This window comes from Nyctereutes procyonoides, unplaced genomic scaffold, assembly GCF_905146905.1.
Source record: "Nyctereutes procyonoides isolate TBG_1078 unplaced genomic scaffold, NYPRO_anot_genome, whole genome shotgun sequence".
NCBI lineage: Eukaryota > Metazoa > Chordata > Mammalia > Carnivora > Canidae > Nyctereutes > Nyctereutes procyonoides.
The window spans coordinates 640,608-661,764 of record NW_026575082.1 but is presented as its reverse complement, the minus strand read 5'-3'; the positions used below and the strand labels follow the sequence as shown (position 1 = coordinate 661,764).

Below are 21,157 nucleotides of genomic sequence, written 5' to 3'. Positions count from 1 at the left end.
TGAGATCCACCTTCCCAGGGGTGGCCCTCCTCCGGGCTGCTGCTTGCTAACCAGAGACTCAGGCCTGAGAGGCAGGGGGTTCCTGCTTTGTTTCTGCGCCCTGAGCCCACCCTCCCCGCCCTCTGCGCAGTACCCAGCACCTCATACACAGAGCAGGGCTCAGGTGAGGGTGTGGTGGGTGGACTCCAGAGACCTAATCTGGGGAGGGTCTCTTGTCCCCCCCTTACCCCCGCCCCTCAGGGCCCCAAGCAGCGACCTGGCAGATGTTGCTGACCTCTGACCCAGGGTCAAAGACTTAAGCTCTGTTTACCAAGTTACCAAAATAACTGCTCGATAGCATCTAGCCCACCACACAGAGGCCGGGCCTGTGTGAATAATTAATAGGTCCCTGAAACAGGAAACCCAGGGAAAGTCTTATTGGGCTGTAAACAGTGTTTGAGGGCTGTACCTTGTGCCGTTAGTTAGGCTGTCCAGTCAGGGACCAGTGGCCAGTGTGCCCCCCCCCAACCCCATCAATAAAGGAATTGGCTCTGGAGCCTCTGCAGGATGTGGGGACACCCAGGCCCAGGCAGCAGGGTTTGCCCCCCTCCCCACCGTGGAGCAGCTGTGCCCTGGGGTGCAGGTGTCTCCTGGAACCTCTAGGCCTCCCTGGGCCCCCACAGAGCAGGCCCAGTTTTCGCTGCCTGTAGGACTCTGAGGGCAGAAGCCCAGGACGGATACACCAGGGAGGACACCCTGCTCTCAGGTCTCAGAAACAGGCAGAGACTCCCTGCTACTGTGATGACTCATCATGTTATGCACCCCACTGCTGCCCCATATGGATGGGGCTGCAGAGCGGTCTGGGTGCTCCCAATGCCCACAGCACCTTTCTTCTCACCCAGAGGTCTGTCCCGTTGTTTCTCTTGAGTGGTCACAGTGGGTGCTGCCTCCTATGCTCAAGGCAGGGCTGTTAACCGGAACGCCAGTATTTTCACAAAAGGCAGATGGATGGATGTTCCCAAAGTTATTGCTTGATGGCAAACCCATGTGGGCCCAGCAGGGTGCAAGCATCTGGCATGATCCACAGAACAGGGCACCGGGCACGTGGAGCCGAGATGCCACATTGTCGGAGGTTAGAAGCAGATCTAACCCCAAACCAACCCCGGTCAGCCCCGTGGCCCAGTGTGGCAGACCTGCTGAGGGCGCAGATTCGTGCTCCACAGGGCTGCCTCTACCCCTGCAGCCGTGTCCGGGCAGGTGGTCCACCGAGCACACACTCTTCTATCGGCGCCACCTTGTCCTGCACCCCTGCTGCCTGGTGGGGCGCATGGGGGCCGTCTGGCAACTGTCTGGCTCACTGCACTCCCAACACTGGCAGGCACACCTGGAGCACATGCCCAGCACCACTGACATATGTCATCAGCTCTATGTCAACAGCCAAGAGCATGTCCCCCTGAAGCAAAGCCAGAGAGACGCCCCGGAGCTGGAGCCAGAGCCACTCCACTGCACGTGGCACTGCAACCAAGACGTCGTCACGAGGGAATCCTCGCAGGTGTGTTGCCATCTCCGGACAAAGGCTCGTGAGCTCAGGCAGGTCCTGGATGTGGACGTTTGGACACCGGTGTGAGCTTTGTGGGTCAGCTGAGCTGGCAGAGGTGTGGTCTGGTTTTCCTTACAACCCAAATGCTCACTTGGGTGTAAAGGCCGTGTCTTATGTAGCCGTGGAAGCTGCCAGAAATCTTCTGATTCAAAACTTTGGCTTCCTTTTCCTTGCTGCAGAGATTTTAGGATAAAGTCGCCGCAGGCTCAGAGCCTCTGCCCATCGCCCTTAATGACGCCAACCTTCTAGTAACCGCATGTGGTTTCCTGAAACGTCCTTTGAGGGGCTTTCCCACGTAGACACATGTGCTATGTGCTCACTGCGGCTGAGCCCCTGAACCTGTCAGATGCAGGTGAGATGGGGGTGTTAGGCAGTTTAACTGGAGTCAAGGGTGAGACATCCATTTTTAATAAGAATGTCGAAGTATGGGATCCCTGGGTGGCTCAGCAGTTGGGCGTCTGCTTTTGGCTTAGGTCGTGATCCTGGGGTCCCGGAATCGAGTCCCACAACAGGCTCCCTGCATGGAGCCTGCTTCTCCTTCTGCCGGTGTCTCTGCCTCTCTCTCTTTCTCTGTGTGTGTGTGTGTGTGTGTGTATGTGTGTGTCTCATGAATAAATAAATAAAATCTTTTTTTTTTTTAAAGAAGAATGTCAAAGTAGAGAACCCCACACCCCTGCTGTCCCTCCCGACAGAGGCCGAGCCACAGATGCTGGGTGCCCTCAGGGCTGGACCTGGTGGGAAATCCCTGCTCTGGGTGCTCTGAGGTTGCCCCTCAGCCTGGGGTACCAGAAAGCCTGGTCTTCAGACTGGGAGCCAGACTGTCTGCAGGGGGACAGGATGCTAGGTGTCACCCGCCCTGGGGCCCCAGGAAGCACAGGCCGGCAGAGGAGAGGTGCGTCCCCTAAACAGCCTTGCTCCTCCACGCGGGTCCCAAGGGTTGGGCCAGGCAGAGGGGCAGCAACCTGTTCAGATACCCCAGTTTTCACCCTTTGTCCTGCTGCATGCCCTAACGGCTATCCCATCTTGGGGAGAGGTCTCTGGACTGGACAGTTCCATAACTGTCCCTGCTCAGGCCGGTGGGTGCAGTCCCCACCAGCTGGGCTGCCCTCAGGCCCCTGCTCTCCTGCCGGAGAACAGTGGGCTCTTGTCTGTGACTGAGCGCCCTGCTCTGTGTCAGCACGGACGCCCCTCGGCCTGGCTGTGGGCCTGAGTGAGCCAAGGTGGGATGCACAATCACGCCTTGACTGGCCTCACGGGTGGCCATCCCTCCTGTAGCACTGGCTGCTGGGAGGAGGTGCCTGCCTGCCTCCTGCACCGGCCTTTGTGCTGGAGCCCTGCCCTCGCTGCCTTGGGGTCACTGACAGCAAACACCAGGGGCCAGGCATGGCTTCGGGAAGGTCACCGCACCTCCAGCCACCTCTGTGCTCGGACAGTGGCCCATGACCGCCACCTCCTCATGTGTTTATGGTCACACTGACCAGGTGTTGCCCTGCTAGGACTCATGGCCTGCCCTGAGGAGGAGGGAGGTCAGGGAGCATGACCTCAGTGGCCTCTAAGCATGTGAGGGTCCCTGGGTGCAGGGAGGTCAGTGCAGGTGATGGACACGAGTTTTGTCAGACCAGGGCTGCGTGGTGGGTGCAGTGGCCTCTAAGGGAGCTCCACCCCATGTGCCCGGTGGGGTGGGTCCTGCAAGCTCCTGGGAGCCCCTGGATGTGCCCCTGCAGGTGTCCTGCACCTATGCAGATGCCAGCCTGCCACGTGATTGGACGTGGCTTTCTTAGAAGACGGATGTTTCTAGAACTTTGTTGTTGCCTCCCCGTGGCCAGGGTCTTGGGGTTGCTCTGGGTTCTAGAATCACCAAAGATGTGTTTGCTGCTGTCTTTTAGTTTAACGTTTCCTAATGGTTTCTGGGACTCATAGGCACTCTGTTTCTAGATCATTTCTTTCCCTCAGCAGAAAGTCAAGGCTTCTCAGCATGTTTTTAATTAGAAATGCTAAATGTAGTGTTTCCATGCAAAACATTTTTTCATCCAAAGATAATGTAATTTGTTTTCTCTGGATGCATCCACGCACGTCTGTGGGAATCCCATCACGTCCCCCGCAGCGCCCCACCAGCCAGCTCCGCGTGTGACGTCTTGGGGTCTCCTGCACTTGGTCACCTCCAGCTGCAAAATGGGCACACTGAGGCGTGAACTGTACCGTCTGCAGGGTCAGCTCACAGGGGTCAGGGCTGGGCAGCCGATGAGGGTGCCCTCCCTCAGACATGGCCCCGGGTGCCTTGCTCCCATGGCGGATGACACACCATTTGCCACGAGCTGGTGGGCCAAGGTCCTGCCATGGCTGTGATGGCGCCCCCAGCCTCCCCTCTCTTCCCTTGCCTCCGCCTGTGTGCCCTCAGTCTCAGTGGGAGCCGGCCTGTGACCGTCTCCACTCTGCTCGGTGTCCACACAACCACTGTGCCCTGCAGCTGGAATGCCCTGCGTGAAGATCCCTGCAGCGCTCCTGTGGTGCGGTTGCTCCAGGAATGGGGGAATCCTGCCCCTTTCCCTGCGCTCAGGGGAGGGCTCCTTCTCTGGGTCACTGGGCAGGAACCGCATGGCAGGAAAGCTCGAGGTGACACACTGGGAAGTGGAATCAGGGAAACAAGCCTTGGACCAGAACCTTCTGTCTCTCGGGGTCCCGATGGGTTGCTGATTCACAGACGTGCGCCAGTTGACTGGTGGGGGTTGCGGAGTGAGGAGAGCTGGTCCTCTACCTTTGTCTGATCCGTGTGTGGGCCTTGCCCACCTGTCCTCACCTGGTCAGTGGGGGCAGGGCTAAGGTCTTTTTTTTTTCCCTTTTAAAGATTTTATTTATTCATACAGACACACACAGAGAGAGGCAGAGACACAGGCAGAGGGAGAAGCAGGCTCCATACAGGGAGCCCGACATGGGACTCGATCCCGGGTCTCCAGGATCACACCCCGGGCTGCAGGCGGCACTAAACCGCTGCGCCACCAGGGCTGCCCAGGTCTAAGGTCTTGACAGTGAAGGGAACGAGCCAGGCAGTGAGGAGCAGTGAGGAGCGTGCTCCTGGCCCCCCGCCCCCTGGGAACATGAAATTCCATGCCGCCAGTGGCAGCAAGTTCACTTTGCCAGAGCCGGAGAAGAGGCCGACCTGGCTCGTAGAGCCCCAGGGGTTTAACCAAACCAGATCTCACAGCCCAGGCAGCTCTGTGTTTAGGTAACTTGGCAGGCAGGCATCCTGGGACGCAGGGGGCAGCCAGGAGACATGGGACTCCAGCTCCACCTGGCAGCTCCCCGACACAGCACATCCGCCCATGAGAGCAGAAATGCCAACAGGTGCTTCAGAAGCCACCTTTGCTGTGTCTGGTTCTGATGAGTGCCCCTGAGCCCCAGACACTTCTGTGCAGGTGCCCCCAAGGGACGCCCAAGCTCTGAGCCTCTTGGTCACCTCTGTTTCATCCGTGTTTTGTTGAAGATGTGCACCCACCCTTCAGCAAAATCAAATACTGGGACTTTTTGAGTGAACAGTTGATTGTTAGAGTCCTTGGAAAATTTCAAATCTATTGTGAACTGTAGCCATCCCATTAGCAGATGTGAGTCTGTTCCCAGAGGCAGAGCACTGTCCCTGTCTGGTCGAGGGTGGTGGCCAGTGGTCCTGGGGGCATGGTCTCGGGGAGTCTGTGCTTCCCAAATACTTACACAACAGACTCATTAGCCACAGCTCTCACTACTTTTTATTTTTTACTGTTTCAGAAAGGTAGAAACATTCTCTGTGTCAAAACGCAGGGAACTCTAGAGTGAGCTTTTTGTCCTGAAGGGAACAGTGCACAGCCCCTAGAGTCCTCCTGTTGTCAGGACTGTGACCAAGTGCAGCTTAAGTGCTGGGTAACTCTGCTATTAGATGAGGAGGAACCCGGTCTAGGGCCTTTGTCAGGTCGTTCACAGGAGGAATTCGCAGAATTTAAGTGACATCATATAAACTTAGCATTGCTGTTGGATGTAGTGCACACACTCACCACATGCACACACAGGCACCTACAGGCATGCATGCACACATGTACACCTACAGGCATGCACACACACACATGAACATACCTACACCTACAGGCATACACACACATACACCTACAAGCAGGCACGCACACTCATGCACACACACGCGTACACATATACGCCTACAGGCATGCATGCACACATGTACACATACATGCATGTGCACCCTTGCACACACATGTACATCTACAGTCATGTACAAGCCACATACACGTGTGCACACATACATACACAAGTGTGTACACATATATGATCCTCTGTGTACTGTGTGTGTGTGTGTGGATGTACACATATGTGTGGAGGGAGTGACTTCAGCCTCCTGGCTCTCTTTTTTTTTTTTAAGGTGTTATTTATTTATTCATGAGACACAGAGAGAGAGGCAGTGACACAGGCAGAGGGAGAAGCAGACTCCTTGCGGGGAACCCGATGTTGGACTCGATTCCAGGACTCCAGGATCACGCCCTGAGCCAAAGGCTAGAGCTCAACCGCTGAGCCACCCAAGCATCCCCTCCCGGCTCTCCTACTGTGGCACAGGGTATGGGGCATCCATCACCAGGTCCTTTATCTTTAGGTTAGAATCCATGCAGCCTGAGATCATGCACGGACCCCTTCTGAAGGGTAACCTGGGCCCCCAGAGATCTTAGAGTCCAGAGCTGTCAGGGGCTCTGTTGGTGGGCCTGCAAGCTGCTCTCCTGCTGCGGAGACTCAGCCTTTGCTCTGTGCGTCCGGTCTTCACAGGTGCACCTGTGTGGATGGTGTGCAGAGCCTTACCATAACGCTGTTGGTCTTCCATCCATACTCTCCCACATAGGGTCTGCTGACCACACCCCCTACCAAACCAGAGCTCACAGCCCAGGCAGCTCTGGATGCAATCTGGTCCTCACTTCGACTGAATCTTCCTTCCCTTTTCCTGAGAAGACAGCACAATACCAACATTAACATCAGAAAACAAGCCCATTTTCCCCGCCCTCCTTATGTCCCTGAGTGTTTTTTTTTTTTACAGGAAGGACTTCAAATCTTAAGTTATGTGGTTAAAAGTGGATGGACTTTTGCCACAGAAACTGTTGCCTGAGTAAAGCTGTTAAAAATGACTTGGCGTTGCCTGCGCAGGACTATCGCCTTGGCCGCCTAGTCATCCTGTTAGCAGCCTGGCCAGGAGCCCCTTCCCGACCGCATGCCAGCAGTTCTACCTGCATCCAATGAGACACACACCTGCTACGTGCAGACGCAGACTTCTGTAAACATCTGCACACATGTGCAATGCACGCTCACATGCTTGCGTACACGGCCAGGCTCTTGAGGTGGATCCTGAGTGTTTCATGCAGCGGGGAGGCTCTATTCTGCAGAGATTGAGCTCAGACCCCCGTGAAGGCTCTGCTCACACTGTTTTTAGCAGGTGCCTAGGGGCATGGCTGTAAAGAGCAGGGGCAGCATCTGGTGAAGGCCAGTGTGGATCCATCCGTGTGTGTTCTCAGGCAGATCAGGAGTTCTCCGATGGCAGGCTCCACATGTCAGGCCTGGTTCTGCTCTTGTCCGGCTTTCTTGTGTTCTGCTCCCTTAATAAGGTCTCCATGGGCAGCAGGTTGCTGTTCATCTGTGTGCCATGGTCATCTTAGGCATGAGGTGGTGTGACAGCTAGGCTCTGCCCCCTGATGCAGTCACTGTCACGCCATCACCTCCTGTATCAGGTAGCAGTGCCGTCAGGTAGAGACCGTGCAGCTTTCCTTCTGTCATTTGGGAGGGAATGTGCGTGGATGTAGGAAACCCCGTGTAGGTGCGGGCGCAGCCTCCCTGTCGGGCGGTGAGGATTCAGGACCTACCCTAACATGAGGGTTCACACTACGCAGGGCCACAAGTTACTGTGGTCACTGCAAGTTCAGGTTAAAGCGTGAATCCTGATTGCAAGCTGGGCTTCCCTCCCTGTGGTTCCTTTGGGCCTCGTGTAAAGAGGTGAATTTTACACTGGCTGAACAGCAAGCTGTGCCATCGCGACCCTGCCTGCACGTGTCCAGCGGCGCTCTCAAAGGGTTTTGCCCCACTTGTCACTTATCACCCACCCCTGAGTGCTGAGGTAAGCACAGGAGCTAAAAACAAACATTCTTACGTGTAGAAAACTTAGCAGCTCTTACACCTTGAAAATGGAATAATACATTTTGTTTAGCTGAAGCAAAGAGAGGTCATTGTTATGACAGGTAACTTTATAAATACCGTCTTGACAGATGGTGAACCATGCCGGAGGCAGAGCGCCCATGTAGGGCAGCGTGTGGACTGTTCAAACTGCTTTCCTGAAAATGAACTTCATGTTTTGAATAATAGATGTTTATCTCCCAGGTTAAACCTTAAATATTCCCATTTTCACTGAAATGACATGTTTTTAAAAGGGTGAAGTTGTACCCAGAATCCACTGCGCTCTGCATGCATTCAGAGAGGCGGCCCAGGGAGGCCCTGGGGGACGTGGGAACTGTCATTTCCCAGTGGTGTGAGCAAGTGGGGCTGCCTCCTCTGCCACGGACACGCCTTGGCCACATGAGAGGCTATTCTGGCCAAAGACTCATTTACGCCTTATTGTGTTAAATGTCACAGAAAGAAACCGCAAGTGGCAAAACAGGGCAAATCAGCCCTTAATCAGGCTCTGATTTTACTTGCACGTCGCCTGTTATGAAAATGTAGATTTGAGTCCAGCACAACACAAAGGCTCCTTAGCTCATTAAATCTGCAAAGGATTGAAGTGACCCTCCCCCACAGTGAGGACACGGGATTGAGTGGGCCACACAAGCCGGTCCTGGCCTTGACCCTGACCCAGGCGTGCGGGTGGGGATGCTCGTGTGTTCACGAGGAGAGCACTTTGTCAGTGAGAACTGCCTGGGAACGGGCGTTGTGGACGGGTTCTCCACATATGGTCTCAGTGAGGTGCTTGTGTGCACAGGGCCGCAAGACCGTGTGTGGACATGCAGGGCTGAGAGGAGCAGCCCTTCCACACATGCTGACCACACGGGCACAGCATCCCCGGTCCCTCTGCAGGCATCTCCCCAGCGGTGCTCCCTGCCTGTGTGCACACTCCTGTCAGACACGTGTTTGGTCCACGTGTGTCAGGAACCTGTAGATCTGGACCATATTATTTTAATATGAAGAAGCCACTTTGACGATGACCACGTCCATGGATGCGTGGGACCCTGTTACAGGCACTAAAAGATGAAAATGGTGTGCCCAGTGCACAAGTTTCGGGCCACAAGCCTTAACCACACACAGCACCTCTGTGTCTGGGGAGCCCTCCTGTGAGCGTATGCATGTGTGCACGTGGGCTCTGAGTGTGTGGGGTGTGAGTACACACATGCCCGCAGGCGTGCATGCACGAGTGTGTGTGTTCTCCGTCCAGGCACACCGTCTGCAGGAAGCACTGGGAGATCCCTGGGGTGATGGTCAGAGTCTCCCTACTGAACTGCCACATGGTGCACACGTGGTGCCTGGGCCTTGGCCCTGCCCTGTGGCCTCTCACGAGTGCCCGGTCCTCTTCTGCCCAGCGGTGGCAGGTGGTGGGCTGGGCCCAGACATTCAGTTTGCTGACAGTGCGTAGATCTGCCTCCTGAACAGTCGTCGTCGTGGGTTGTCCTCTGGGAACTCAGAACCTGTAAGGAACTTATCTTCTAATTAAGTTAAAACAGTAAGTACATGTGTCTTTCCGAGCCTGGTTTTGATTAACGGCTCACTGCTGCCCTGCACATGTGGAGAGGCAGGTGCTTGCTCCTCCGGGGTAACGGACTCCTAGGGTGGATCCCCATGACTCCTCTGTGGTGTGACTGCAGACGAATGTGTTTTTTATTCTAAGTTGGGTTGAGGGTGAAGACATTGCTGTACTTAGAATGAATGTTGTGAGGCCCTGGGTGCAGGTCGTGACAGGGAAATGGACGCTCGTGGACAGACCTCCGGGCAACGCGACCCGGGCACAGCTGGCCTCTTCAATCCGACCTGGGGCTCCCCTGGGGGCTTGGGCTCTCCCCCACATGGGAATGAGGTGCATGCACTTGGCATGTGGATACCTGCATTCTCCGGAGACGAAAGGTTTGCCACCCGAAGCTGGGCTGGCCTTACCTTCCTGCCTCCTCGTGGCAGCTGACGGGCATGCGCCACTCACATGCACCTCTGATTCCATAAAGAGCACCTTCCACCTGAGGCCAGGGGAAACGTGGGGTGCAGACAGGAGTCTTCAGAAGCAAGCGCTCAGCCTGGGGCCTTTTGTGTTCCCATGGCGTCTCGCTGGCCAAGGAGGCAGGACAGTGATGGTGAGTGGCCGGCCTGCATCCCATCTGAGGCCACGGCTGCACCTTGGGAGCCCCAGACCTGCCCGCTGTCGCGTCAGCCTCCATCAGCCTCTGGGCTGTTGTTCTTGCTTCTCAAGTTTATTGTTTTCAAATTGGGATGTCAACACGAGTATAAAAGCTGCACCAGTATAGGCGGGATATGCGTGAGGCCTGAGCCCTGTTGCCACGAGCCTGGCCACGGCCCTGCCGCCTGCACAGAAACCTCCCGCTGGTTCACACGGGAGCCCTATCTGTCCCCCCTAGGCCCCCGTTGTTCGGGTCTGCACTGCAGGGCAGGTCCCTGTGACCCCATACCGGCCTCCTTATGTGGGTAAAGGGACCTCAGGGTGCCCTCCCACCTCCCTGGCCCTGCCGCATGCCCCTCGGGTGCCCACTCTGTAGCAGGTGCTCTGGGGTGTCACACTCACAACTGTGCTCCGTGGGTGGGATGGCAAGGACGTGTGTCTGCTCCTCAGGGCCATCCTTCCATAGGTTCTCAGCCCCCCCATGCCTGCAGGTCAGGGTGCTGGCTGCTGGCAACACGACTGCTGGCAGGCAGCTGGCCTCCAGGCTCCTTTGAGGCACTGGTAGCCCCCGGCCCCACGGGGTCATCTGGCAGCGGCGTTAGAGCAACTGTCTGTTGTCGAGGAAAGTGAGTGTGACTATGAAACACAGAGCCAACAGCTTGGGATTGCCAGGCCCTTCCCAGGATCCAGGCCCTGCTATGGGGCTTCCTGCCATGGTTGGAGACGAGCTGGGGGCACCAGGGCCGCAGGGAGCCCTCACCTGCTCCAGGGGCAGAGCGGCCCTGAGCAGGGCAAAAAGGGGCCAACTTTGTGTCTATCTGGAGTGTCCTGTGTCATCAGGACATCAGGACAGGGTGCAAGGGAGAAAGTACCCTATCCTGGGGGTGCACATGTGAGTTTATTAGGGAGAAGTTTTCTGCAGACAGCTGAGTGCTGTTTCTGGGAGGCGCCAGCAGCATGTGGTCTTTATAGCGGACAGTGTCACAAGCTGCCAGGGAGACACACGAAAGGAGGAGGTGGGCTGCAGCGGGAGGCTTTGTGGGGACGCAGAGCCCCTCCCAGCTGCTGCCGGCATCTTGGGTGCTGCTCAGGGTGGTGCAGGCACGTGTGCAAGATGTGCATGTGGGGGGGGCACACGTGGATGTGTGTTTGAATGGAGGCAACAGGAATGCTCGCAGCTCACATGGGTCCAGGGCCATTAGGGCGCCCTTAGGGTGGTATTCCTGAGTCCTTCATTGAGGGGCCGGGCTGCAGGGGTACTTAGCACCAAGCACCTGCTGCATGATTCCCTAGCAAGTCAGCCTCTGCTTGTAAACGTTTCAGTGGTTCTGAGCCGTTTTGTGCGCAGGTGCTTACCGGGGTCTCTTGTTGTTCTCTCCGCAGCTTCACGGCTACTTGGAGAATGAACCGCTCACACTACAGCTGTTCATCGGGACGGCCGACGACCGCCTGCTGAGACCCCACGCCTTCTACCAGGTGCACCGGATCACAGGCAAGACTGTCTCCACTACCAGTCATGAAGCCATCCTCTCCAACACCAAAGTCCTGGAAATCCCACTGCTGCCTGAGAACAACATGCGAGCCATGTAAGCCATGCCTGCGTGGCTGGGGCACTCAGGGCGCACGGGGCAGTGCCGGGCAGTGTGGCCAGCATGCCTGCTTCTCCCCTTTGCCCTGGCCCTGGGCTCGGCACCCCACAGATCTGTAGGGTGACAGGTCCGTAGCACCTCAATGGCCGGTCCCGGCTGCCTGTCCACCATCAGGTTGCCCTCACCTCCTGAACATGACACCTGTTCATTTTTGGGTTCGCTGGCAACCAGATGCAAACGCTGCCTGTGGAAGGAGTGCAGTGCGTACAGGCAGGTGTCTCCTGAGAGGCTCTGTCGCTGCTGCCGCGAGTGGCTCTGAGGCCCGGCAGGCCTGCCCTCTGTGAGCTGACAACTGACCCTCCTGTGGGTGGCAAGGCCCATCCTCATGGCTCTGCCCCTCCCACTGACACCTCTGGGCGCTAAATGCAGTGCCATCTCCCCGTGCGGGTGTGTGGGGCTCCGTGGGCCTGGCAGGGGGTGGAGTGGGGCACCCTGAGCTGCACATCAGGGACTGATGACCCGTGTGGACTCTTGTTCTGGGCAGCGTGGACTGTGCCGGGATTCTGAAGCTCCGAAACTCTGACATCGAGCTGCGGAAAGGGGAGACAGACATTGGGAGGAAGAACACCAGGGTGAGGCTGGTCTTCCGAGTCCACATCCCGCAGCCCAATGGCCGGACACTGTCCCTGCAGGTGGCTTCCAACCCCATTGAGTGCTGTGAGTACCGGAGCCAGGCCTGTGTCATTCTCTCATTTCTGTGACACATTTCCTGTCCTTGTTCGTGTAGATGCATGGACTCTTCCCTCCTGCTTGTGCAGTTGCTTCTGTCTCCGGCCTGCCATATCAACCCCGTGGGGCTGCTGTGCAGGCATTTAGGTTTACAGGTTCTTGTGTGCTGCTGGCACCTGCTGCCGGCACCTGCAGGGAGGACAAGGAGGGGAGCTTGCTCAAACCTTGAGATGCATGCACGGGACCCCAAGATGCATGCATGGGACCCTGAGGTGTTTGTTCAGACCTCGAGGTCCTTGCTTGAACCCTGAGATGCATGCATCGGACCCTGAGATGCATGCATGGGACCCCGAGGTGTTTGCTCAGACCTCAAGGTGCTTACTCAGGACCCCAAGGTGCTTGCTTGAACCCCGAGATGCTTGCACAGAACACCAAGGTGCATGCTCGGAACTCTGAGGTGCTTGTTTTGGGACCCCGAGGTGCATTCATGGACCCCAAGGTGCTTGCTGAGACCCAGGATGCGTGCATGGACCCCAACGTGCTTGCTAAGACCCCGAGGTGCATGCATGGAACCTGAGTGGGACTCGGTCGTCAGTCTGGTTGTGGGGTGGAGCAAACTAAGTTTGCCAGCCCGCATAGGACTTGCTTGCCTTCCCTAGTGGCCCCTGGTTTTCCTTTCTTTCATCCTGTGTGTGATTCAGGAGCATCCAGCCTTGGGCTTGACACCCTGCTCCTGCAGGGGCTCCATGACCCCTGGCAGTGACTTTGTTGACTTTTGTCGGCAAGTGAGGTGATTGACAGAAGCCCCACAAACCCGTGTGCAGTGGCTGCTCTCGGGGGCGGGACACGCAGGAGTCTTTGCAGGGTCTGGCGGGACATGCGGCCCACTGTCATGAACAGTGCGGTCACTGTCAGAACGCCTGTCATAGGGTGTGGCTGTCACAGGACACTCACCTGCCCACCTTAGGGAGCATCTGGGTTTGGTTCCCTCACCTCTGACCTGAGAGTCTGACCCAGTTCGGTGCCCGGGACTCCCTAGCCATGGCTGTGCCTTGTCCCCCGACCCCGTGAAGCCCCAGGGACTTCCACCCTCCAGCCCACTGGCTGCAGGAGAACTGCTGGTGTGGAGCTGGTGGCAGAAACGCCCGTGCTTGCCGCTGTTTCTGCCCAGAAAGTTTGGGTCGGTGGCCTCACTGTGCCCTGTCATCCCCAGATGACCCAACTGCCCTGTGCTCTGGTCACTGCCTGTCTTGTCCCGGCCCCTCTGGTCCCGCAGCCCAGACAGGACCGAAGCCCCAGGCCCCTCCGTTGGTTCACACGGGGCCCGCACGCCCACAGTGCCTGGGGAGGGTCTCCCTGTGGCTCCCAGCTCTAGGAGTCCACGCTCTGCTCACCGTGACAGGGGGTCCAGTCAGCTGCTCCTACCCTGGAGGCTGTATCTGGGCCGCACACAGCCGAGGGGCCCCTGGAGTGGAAGGCTCACACAGGACATGCAGGCGCACGCACGCATTCCCCCACAGAGGCTCTCGCACAGATGCACACACGCACGCGCACGCATTCACCCCAGGGAGGCTCATGCGCAGACTTACATGCACGTGTGCACGTATTCCTCCCCACCCCACACCCAGGCTCACACACAGACGTACACGCGTTCGAACACGCATTCCTGCCTCCTGATTTCCCCATGTGCGCAGATCGGATGTGTGATTGCCCTGTGTGCGCGGTCACACGAACCTGCATGGGGCTGCTGCCTCTCATGAAGGAGGCTGTCCTTAGGGTGGCCAGGGTGCCGCATGCGGTTGCCCTAGTGCTCCGTGTACGTGCCGTGCCCCCTGCCCCAGACCCTGAGCAGCTGCCAGGAAATCCAAGTTCCTGACCGCCTGGCCGAGCCCGGGCACCCACTCAGGCTGCTGCGTGACGTGGGGCTGGGGGCACATGCTCATTCTCCCTGTTCTGACCCCATGCAGCCCAGCGGTCGGCCCAGGAGCTGCCCCTCGTGGAGAAGCAGAGCGCGGCCAGCTGCCCCGTCCTTGGTGGGAAGAAGATGGTCCTGTCTGGACACAACTTTCTGCAAGACTCCAAAGTCATATTTGTGGAGAAAGCACCAGGTACTTCCTGTGCGAACAGGCTGTAGGAGTGTTTCCCCGCTCTGGGCACAGGTGGAATTGGTTCCTGGTGGCAGAGCATGGCCACTCTGCGGGTGTCTGTGTGCTGGGAAGCAGGAGCAGATCTCCTAGCTCTGCCTGTGTCAGCGGGCTGCCTTCCACATGCTGGCCATGGCCCCTGGCCCTTTGCCTGGACTGGATGGAGGGCGCCCTCCTGGCTGTGCACAGGCCCTGCCCCGGGCCACCATGCATGCCGTCTTGGGAAGCACTGTTCTGCTCTGTAGAGACAAGGGCTTCTCGTCTGGCTGAAGCCCAGCCGTCTTGGAGGCAAGCGTCTGGCTGCGGGGCAGCCGTGGCAGGCGGTGGGACCTGTACCTGGACCTGAAGCCTCCCCGGCATCCTTCAGGCTCACGTTCTTATTGGTGCCACAGATGCAGAGGCAGGTGCTGCTGCTGTGTGAGCCGTGGCACTTGGGTTCTCAGCCATTCTGTGTGTGTGTGTAGACCACTCCGAATGTGTAGACGTCAAAGTGGGTGGGGGCAGACCTCGGTGTGGGGAGTGGTGGGGCATGGTTGCTGCATGTCTCTCTTGTCTGATGTTTGGGCAATAGGCCCCTGGGTGTGCCACGCCAGGCAGATGTGCGTGTGTGCGCAGCTCCTGCCCCGAGAACCGTCTGACAAGAGGCCCCCAGGCACCCGTGCAAATCACAAATAAGAGCGGGTGAGAGGGTGTGCGGGGCTCACCTCTCCCAGAAGTTCTCTGCAGCTGATTTTGGAGCTGGTTCCCTGCCAAGCATGGCCAATGGGCATGAGGTCCTTCCCCCTTGATGGGGCTGCTGCCGCTGGGCTGTGTTCTCCTCCCCTTTTCCTGCAGAAACGGAGAGTTTTCCGGAGAGCACCAGTGCAGGACCCACGCTGATCACTAGAAACCAGGCCAGTGATTAGCATCCACAATGAGGTCTTGATTTTGTGCAGGAAGCTTAAGTGCCTCCATCAAAACGGGCTTGAGAGTCCTGCGTGTTCAGCTCAGTCATCCTGTGTAATCATGCACATAATTGGAAAACACGTTGTGAATTATGGAGAAAAACGACAAGGCATAATGATCAGTATTTGCGTTACTGGAACACCTTTTTTTGGAGGAGGGTAATTTTGAAATGGTTTAACCATTTGAGCTTTGTATGAACAAGCATGGGTGGGGGTCACAGCCTCGGCGCTCTGCTTGCCGGGCTGCAAGGAGATGCACTGAGATGCAGCCCCAGGCGGCACTCTCCTGGCTGCCACCCAAAGGAGAAGTCCATGCGGCTTCCTTCCCAGACTGGCCATCACCTTGGCGCCAGGATGGGATCATGGGGGTCTCCTGGAGGCTCCCCGCTTTGTGGGCACTATGGGGCTCCTTCTCAGGGCAGGTCCCCCCGCCAGCCGGCCCACTCATTTCCAGGTCTCTGCTCCATGGCATCACAGTGCCACGTGGAGGTTGGCCGCCAGCCCACAGTGTGGGGACCTTAGTCCCTAGGTGCGTAACCAGCGCCATCCTCACCCAGGGGCCCTCCAGCCACTCCCTGCAGCAGCCTGGCGTCAGGTGCACGGCCGGCAAGATGCGAGCATAGGTGGCAATGTGGTCAGAGGCCGCAACTGTTGTGAGTGGGTATGAACACTGTGGTTACACCTCTGGACGCTATCACTGCTTGTGTTTGTATTTAAATGAGGTGGTTTGCATCTCATGCAAGTCACATTTCCAAAGAAGGAAACCACTTTGACCTCTGACTCCTGGCGGAGGCAGCACTCACTCCACCTCACATGTCCTGATGTGCTCTGTAACTGTAACTGGGCTTTTCCTAGTTGATGTTTTGGAGAAAACACTAAAGTCAATTCAGGTTAAAAGCGCAGCTGTCCTGCAGGGGTCTGATGCAGCCATTGGTCTCTTGGGAAGTTCAGTCTTCACGCTGCTGCTGGGCCGGTGCCAGGGTGGCGTGTGAGCTGGGAGGCCTGAGCCCAAGCCCCACCATGGAGGCCCACGGGCTCCCAGCTCTTCCCTCTGGGACGCTGCTCTGGGCATCTCAGGGCACCTACCGCCTGCATCTGGGCCTCCCAGCAGCTGCTCTGGGCTTAGGGCACCCGCAACCCAGGGCTTTGTGAGGGTCTCAAGGAGCAGTTCTTTCTGTTCAAGGGGTGCCCACAGCTGCTGTACCTCCTGGAGGGGTGCACTTCCCCACACCCGCGGCAGGAGCAGGTCAGAGATGGAGGGGCGTGGGTGCCTGTGCTGAGGGCAGCATTGGCAGGTCCCTGGGGCCAGCCCAGATGGGAGGAGGGGCTATGGAGTCCTTGTGAGATGTGTCACAAAGACTGTGGAGGGCAGCACGGTGCTCTGGCTGTGTAAGTGATGGTGCTTTCCAGAAGACTATCAAGATTTTGGGGGGAGTCCTTTCCTGTGTCTCCCAAAAGGTCCAGGTGTCAGGATACCTTTTCTCTGAGGATTCGGGTCCGGTTTGTGGCTTCGGCGTCAGAGGGCACTGCTGAGGACAAGGCAGCGTGTGGCAGCCTGTGGCTGAGTGTCCGGTGCAGGAGGCCCGGCCTCAGGCCGCCAGCCCCACATGTCACAGACGTACCAGCATGGGAGGTGACTTGCTGACCTTCCCCCATCTGTAGCCGCGAAGATGACTGGTAGCACTTGTGTGTGTGGACTAAGTCATGTATTCGTACACGCGTGCGTTTGAGTCCACCCAAGGGACGCTGTCACATCGAGTACACATGAGGACAGCATGAGCCACGTGGGCTCCCTGCCGCTGAGGCAGGCCGGAGGCAGAATAGGTGAGCGCAGCAGCAGTCTGGGTGCGTCAGACTGTCGTGCTCTTGACCCCACAGCTGTAGGGGGGCGTTCCCTGGGGTTCCCGTCTGTCATCCTGCCATTACTGAAAACTATGAGTGAAGCCTGTTTTGGCTTCTCTGCTGCCCACAAACCTCACCCAAACTTGGGGGCCTCCGGCAGCAGCGCCTTCTTTAGCTGGACCACACCCAGGGTTGGTGGGGGGGGGCTGCCGTGAGCTGGGGCCAGCTGCCATTCTGTGCATCTAAGGCCTGGGCTGCTGTGCCCAGATGTGGGCCCCCCGGGTATAAACGTGGAAGCCAGTTGGTCAGGCTGCAGTGTGGGTGCCATTCCGACCCCAGATTGCTCTTCATTGGGTGCTCAGCGCTCCTCCCCAAGAAGCCCCAGGTGGCTCCGCTGAGGGTCGGCCTGGGTCCCTCCCCTTTGGTGGCTTCCCAGGTGACTGGCTCCTCCTCAGTTTGCTGGGCTGAGCCACCCACGGGTGGGCCCTCCTGGGAGGAGGCTCCCACCCCACACTTGGTCCCAGGTGGGGGGCGGGTTGGAGGGGCTCATGATCGGAGGAGGCAGCGTTGTCCCCCACACTCCCCCCACAGTGTGTGCCACAGGGAGCGGGGAGGGGGCTCAGAGCGGGCCATGAGCCTGAGTTCCCGGGCCTGCACTAGCTCCACCTGCACAACCCCCTTCCCCTCATCTGCCGGCTTCGTTCTGAATGCCCCACATGCAGGGCCATGGCTAAGAAAATCCTTTAGAGGTGACCAGATTCCAGACTCGAAGGCCGACATGGGCCTTCCCTGGTTGGTGAGCTTCAGGGTACGCACACTTCCCTCCCTTGGGTTTGACACATGCCTGTTGCTCCCGAAGCAGGATAGTGGCTCCTGTGCTACCAGAAGCTTCTCTGATGTGGGGGAGGGTTGAAGGCTGCTGGAGGGGAAAGCGCGGACTCTGCCCCATAGGATCCCTGAGCTGCGTGTCCAGGCCTCACGTGTGCGTGTGTGTGTGACGTGGTCGCTCCTCATTTCTGCCCCCAACCCAGTTCCAGTGACTCTCAGGACATCCGCTAGGGATGACTTCATGTTCAAGATTGGGTCTCAGGCCACAGTCCAGAGCAGAGCACACCTGGGAAAGCCCCTCCCCACAGAGTGGAGGCCGGGGGGTCCTGTGCAGCTTGTCTTGTTGTCAGGTACGAACCGGCTCACACATAGGCCTGGACTCAGATGCCAGTTTAAGTGTGGTGTGTGTGGTGGGCATTGCTGGAGCATGTGTGAGCACGTATGTGTGTCAGAGAGAGAGAGCACATGTATGAGAGCAAGTGTGTGTGTGAGCAGGTGTGTTCGGTGGGGATTGTTGGACCATGTGTGAGCACATGAGTCAGGGAGTGTATGTGAGAGCAGGTGCATGTGTCAGAGTGTGAGAGCAGGTGTGTCAGGGTTGTGTGAGCAGATGTGTCAGGGTGTGTGAGAGCAGGTATGTGTGTGAGCCCACTCCCCCGCCCCCTGCCCCCCCCCCCGGCCTGGTTGTGTGGCCGTGACACTGCCCAGGAGCCAGGGGCCCGCTGTCTCTCCGCCCCAGCCAGGCACAGCTGGGCACAGCCAGCGGGGTTACATCCCGGGCCCTGGCCATCTGGGCTCTGGCAGCGAGGACTCAGCGGCAACCTCTGGTGCCCACCTCTCCCACCCTGGGGCAGGGCTGTGGCCTCAGGGCTGGGGTCCCATTGCCTTGGCATGCTTCTTCTGAAGGGTTTCTGGGAATTGCCCAGACATGGACACCACCGGCCATTGGTGCGGCTCACGTACGTGCAGGTCATGACTTGGTGTGGGGAAGAAGGCATCTGCTCTGAGTTTTCCTGGCGTGGACATGGGAGGGGGCGGGAGGGCCCACCTATCCACAGGGACAGCTGTGTGCCAAGGAGGTGACTTCCACGGGCAGCGTTCTTGGGCAGGTGGGGGGGCAGCTTGCAGCGGCATAGCTAGCAGGTGCACCCACCAGGGCCTGGCTGCATGAGGCAGCAGAAACAGTAGGCGCCCTCGGACAGCATCACCTGTGACTGTGCAGGACCGGTGATGCTGGAAGCCACCCTCCTGTCCTGCTTCTCCTCCCCGGGTCAGGCTTCGCTTCACTGATGCCCCAGGATGCACCCTGGTGCCCCCTGGGGAGTCATGGTCTCACTCCTCCTTCACAGAGCTCTTCTGTGGGATGCCAGCATGACCTTGGGCCTCCCCTGTCCTTCCTGGGGCATGGTGACCAGCACTGGACAGTGCAGGGGGCCCAGTGTGGGCAGGGGGCCCATCCACAGGCCTTGTGTCCCTGCCGGGAAAGGGTTGGCACCAGAAACCTTTCTCTGGGCTGGTGGCCAGTGTTTCCCTGTGGTTTGACCCAAACTGCGCCCGGGTGCTCCTGTTTCAGCACCGAGGTCACATCCAGAGAGTGGGCTCGGGTCCCTCCCCAGCAGGAGAGCTGTGTTCCGGGTCCTGCCCTCCCACATCCACTGCGGTCTTGATGGGAAAGGAGAGGTGTGGAGAGGACGCTGCTGGGTGAGGTGGCACAGGTCACACACAGGTTGGAGAACTGACATTTTATCTGTTTTGCTGAGATATGACTGAGACCACATGGCTCATCCACTTAAAGTTCATTGTTCTTTGGCTTATTCAGAGCCAGGTAGGTGTCCCACTAGTTCTAGAAATTCCCAGAAGCCTTCATCCCTGTTCCTCCCAGCCTGGCAGGTTCAGAGCCACTAGCTGTCCCTGTGGACGCTGCCCTGGACGTGCATGGTGTGGGTCCCACTGTGCCTGGCTCCATGCCCCAAGCGGCCGTCTCCCAGGGATTCCCCACAGGAGTGCATTGGAATCTCGTCCCTTTGAAGGCTGAGTGGCGTTTGTCATGTGCATGGACCATGTGGGCTTATCCCTTCAGGGTAGACGCTGGGGTGGTGCCCAACTTGTGGTGCGGGTGCGCCAGCAAGAACGTGTGCTCCCTTCTCTGGGCGGGTGCCCCAGAGGGGAGTCTGCTCGTGGAGAGTCACCCTCAGTGAGGATCGGCCAGGCTGAGCCCACGGTGGGACAGTGATCCTAGCTCACCCTGGAGTCTCTTCTGCGGGAAGCGGGCACCCCAGAGTGTGAGGCCTGGGGGTGTCTCAGGCATGGGGAAGGGTGAAGACCAGCTGCAGGGGGGCACTCCCCTGTGTGGGACCCATGTGACCGGAACAGCCCCAGAGTACCCCCACCTGCCCCCGTGTGGGCACCCGTCTTCATGGCCCCCACAGGAGTGTGGAGCGGCCCATGTGCACCCCGCTGTGGCCTCCCGGGGTCCTGGTCTGCACCCGGCGGTGTCAGCAGCCGGCAGCCGTGCTGGGTGGGGACCGTGTGCACGTGGCCCAGGCGGCGTCACCTGGGCTGCAGGGAAGCTGCGATTCCATGTGACGGACCGTTGGTCTCTCCACCCTGCCTGCAGGCCGCGTGGCCGGGACCGGCAGCCCCCGGCACGGCGCTGAGACTTGGTGGGAAGCCAGGCAGGGCTCTGAGCGCTCGGGAAGGCCGCCGGGAGCGTGTGAGTCAGCGCTGGGCAGGGAGGCTGAGCGGCCCAGGCCGGCTGTGGAAGCCTCCGGGCGGGTGTGGCGGGGAAGCCTTTCCGATGACTCACCCTGCAGGGAATTCCCTAATGATTCGGAATATTTTTACTTCTGGGCTTGCGCAGTTTCCTCCTGAGGACCTGGGGCTCCTGATAAGGCTGGAGCTCCTCGGCTCTTCCAGGGCCAGCCTTTCCCGTCCCTGTGGAGGCTGGGGCTTTGCTTAGTGCCCGCGTGGGGCCCACCTCTGGCTGGGCTTGGCAAGGGGGCACCCAGGGGCTGGATGTCCACAGGCTGGACGGTGGGGCCCATGCCACCAGCTCTTGGGGCGACTGCGACTGGGTCCCTGCTGGTTCTGGTGCACGTGGGAGCCGGCTTCACAGTTCC

General features: G+C 58.5%; 1 protein-coding gene across 4 annotated transcripts in view; it reads left to right on the top strand.

Moving 5' to 3' along the window:
* Positions 1-21,157, top strand: part of LOC129514485 (nuclear factor of activated T-cells, cytoplasmic 1-like) — a 96,756-nt gene that overhangs the window by 27,821 nt on the left and 47,778 nt on the right. For all 4 annotated transcript variants that reach the window (XM_055333079.1, XM_055333078.1, XM_055333076.1 and 1 more), the window contains 3 exons: positions 11,346-11,548; positions 12,096-12,268; positions 14,248-14,388. In XM_055333079.1, coding sequence (XP_055189054.1) covers positions 11,346-11,548; positions 12,096-12,268; positions 14,248-14,388 — 517 coding nt within the window. The remainder of the gene's footprint in view (positions 1-11,345; positions 11,549-12,095; positions 12,269-14,247; positions 14,389-21,157) is intronic.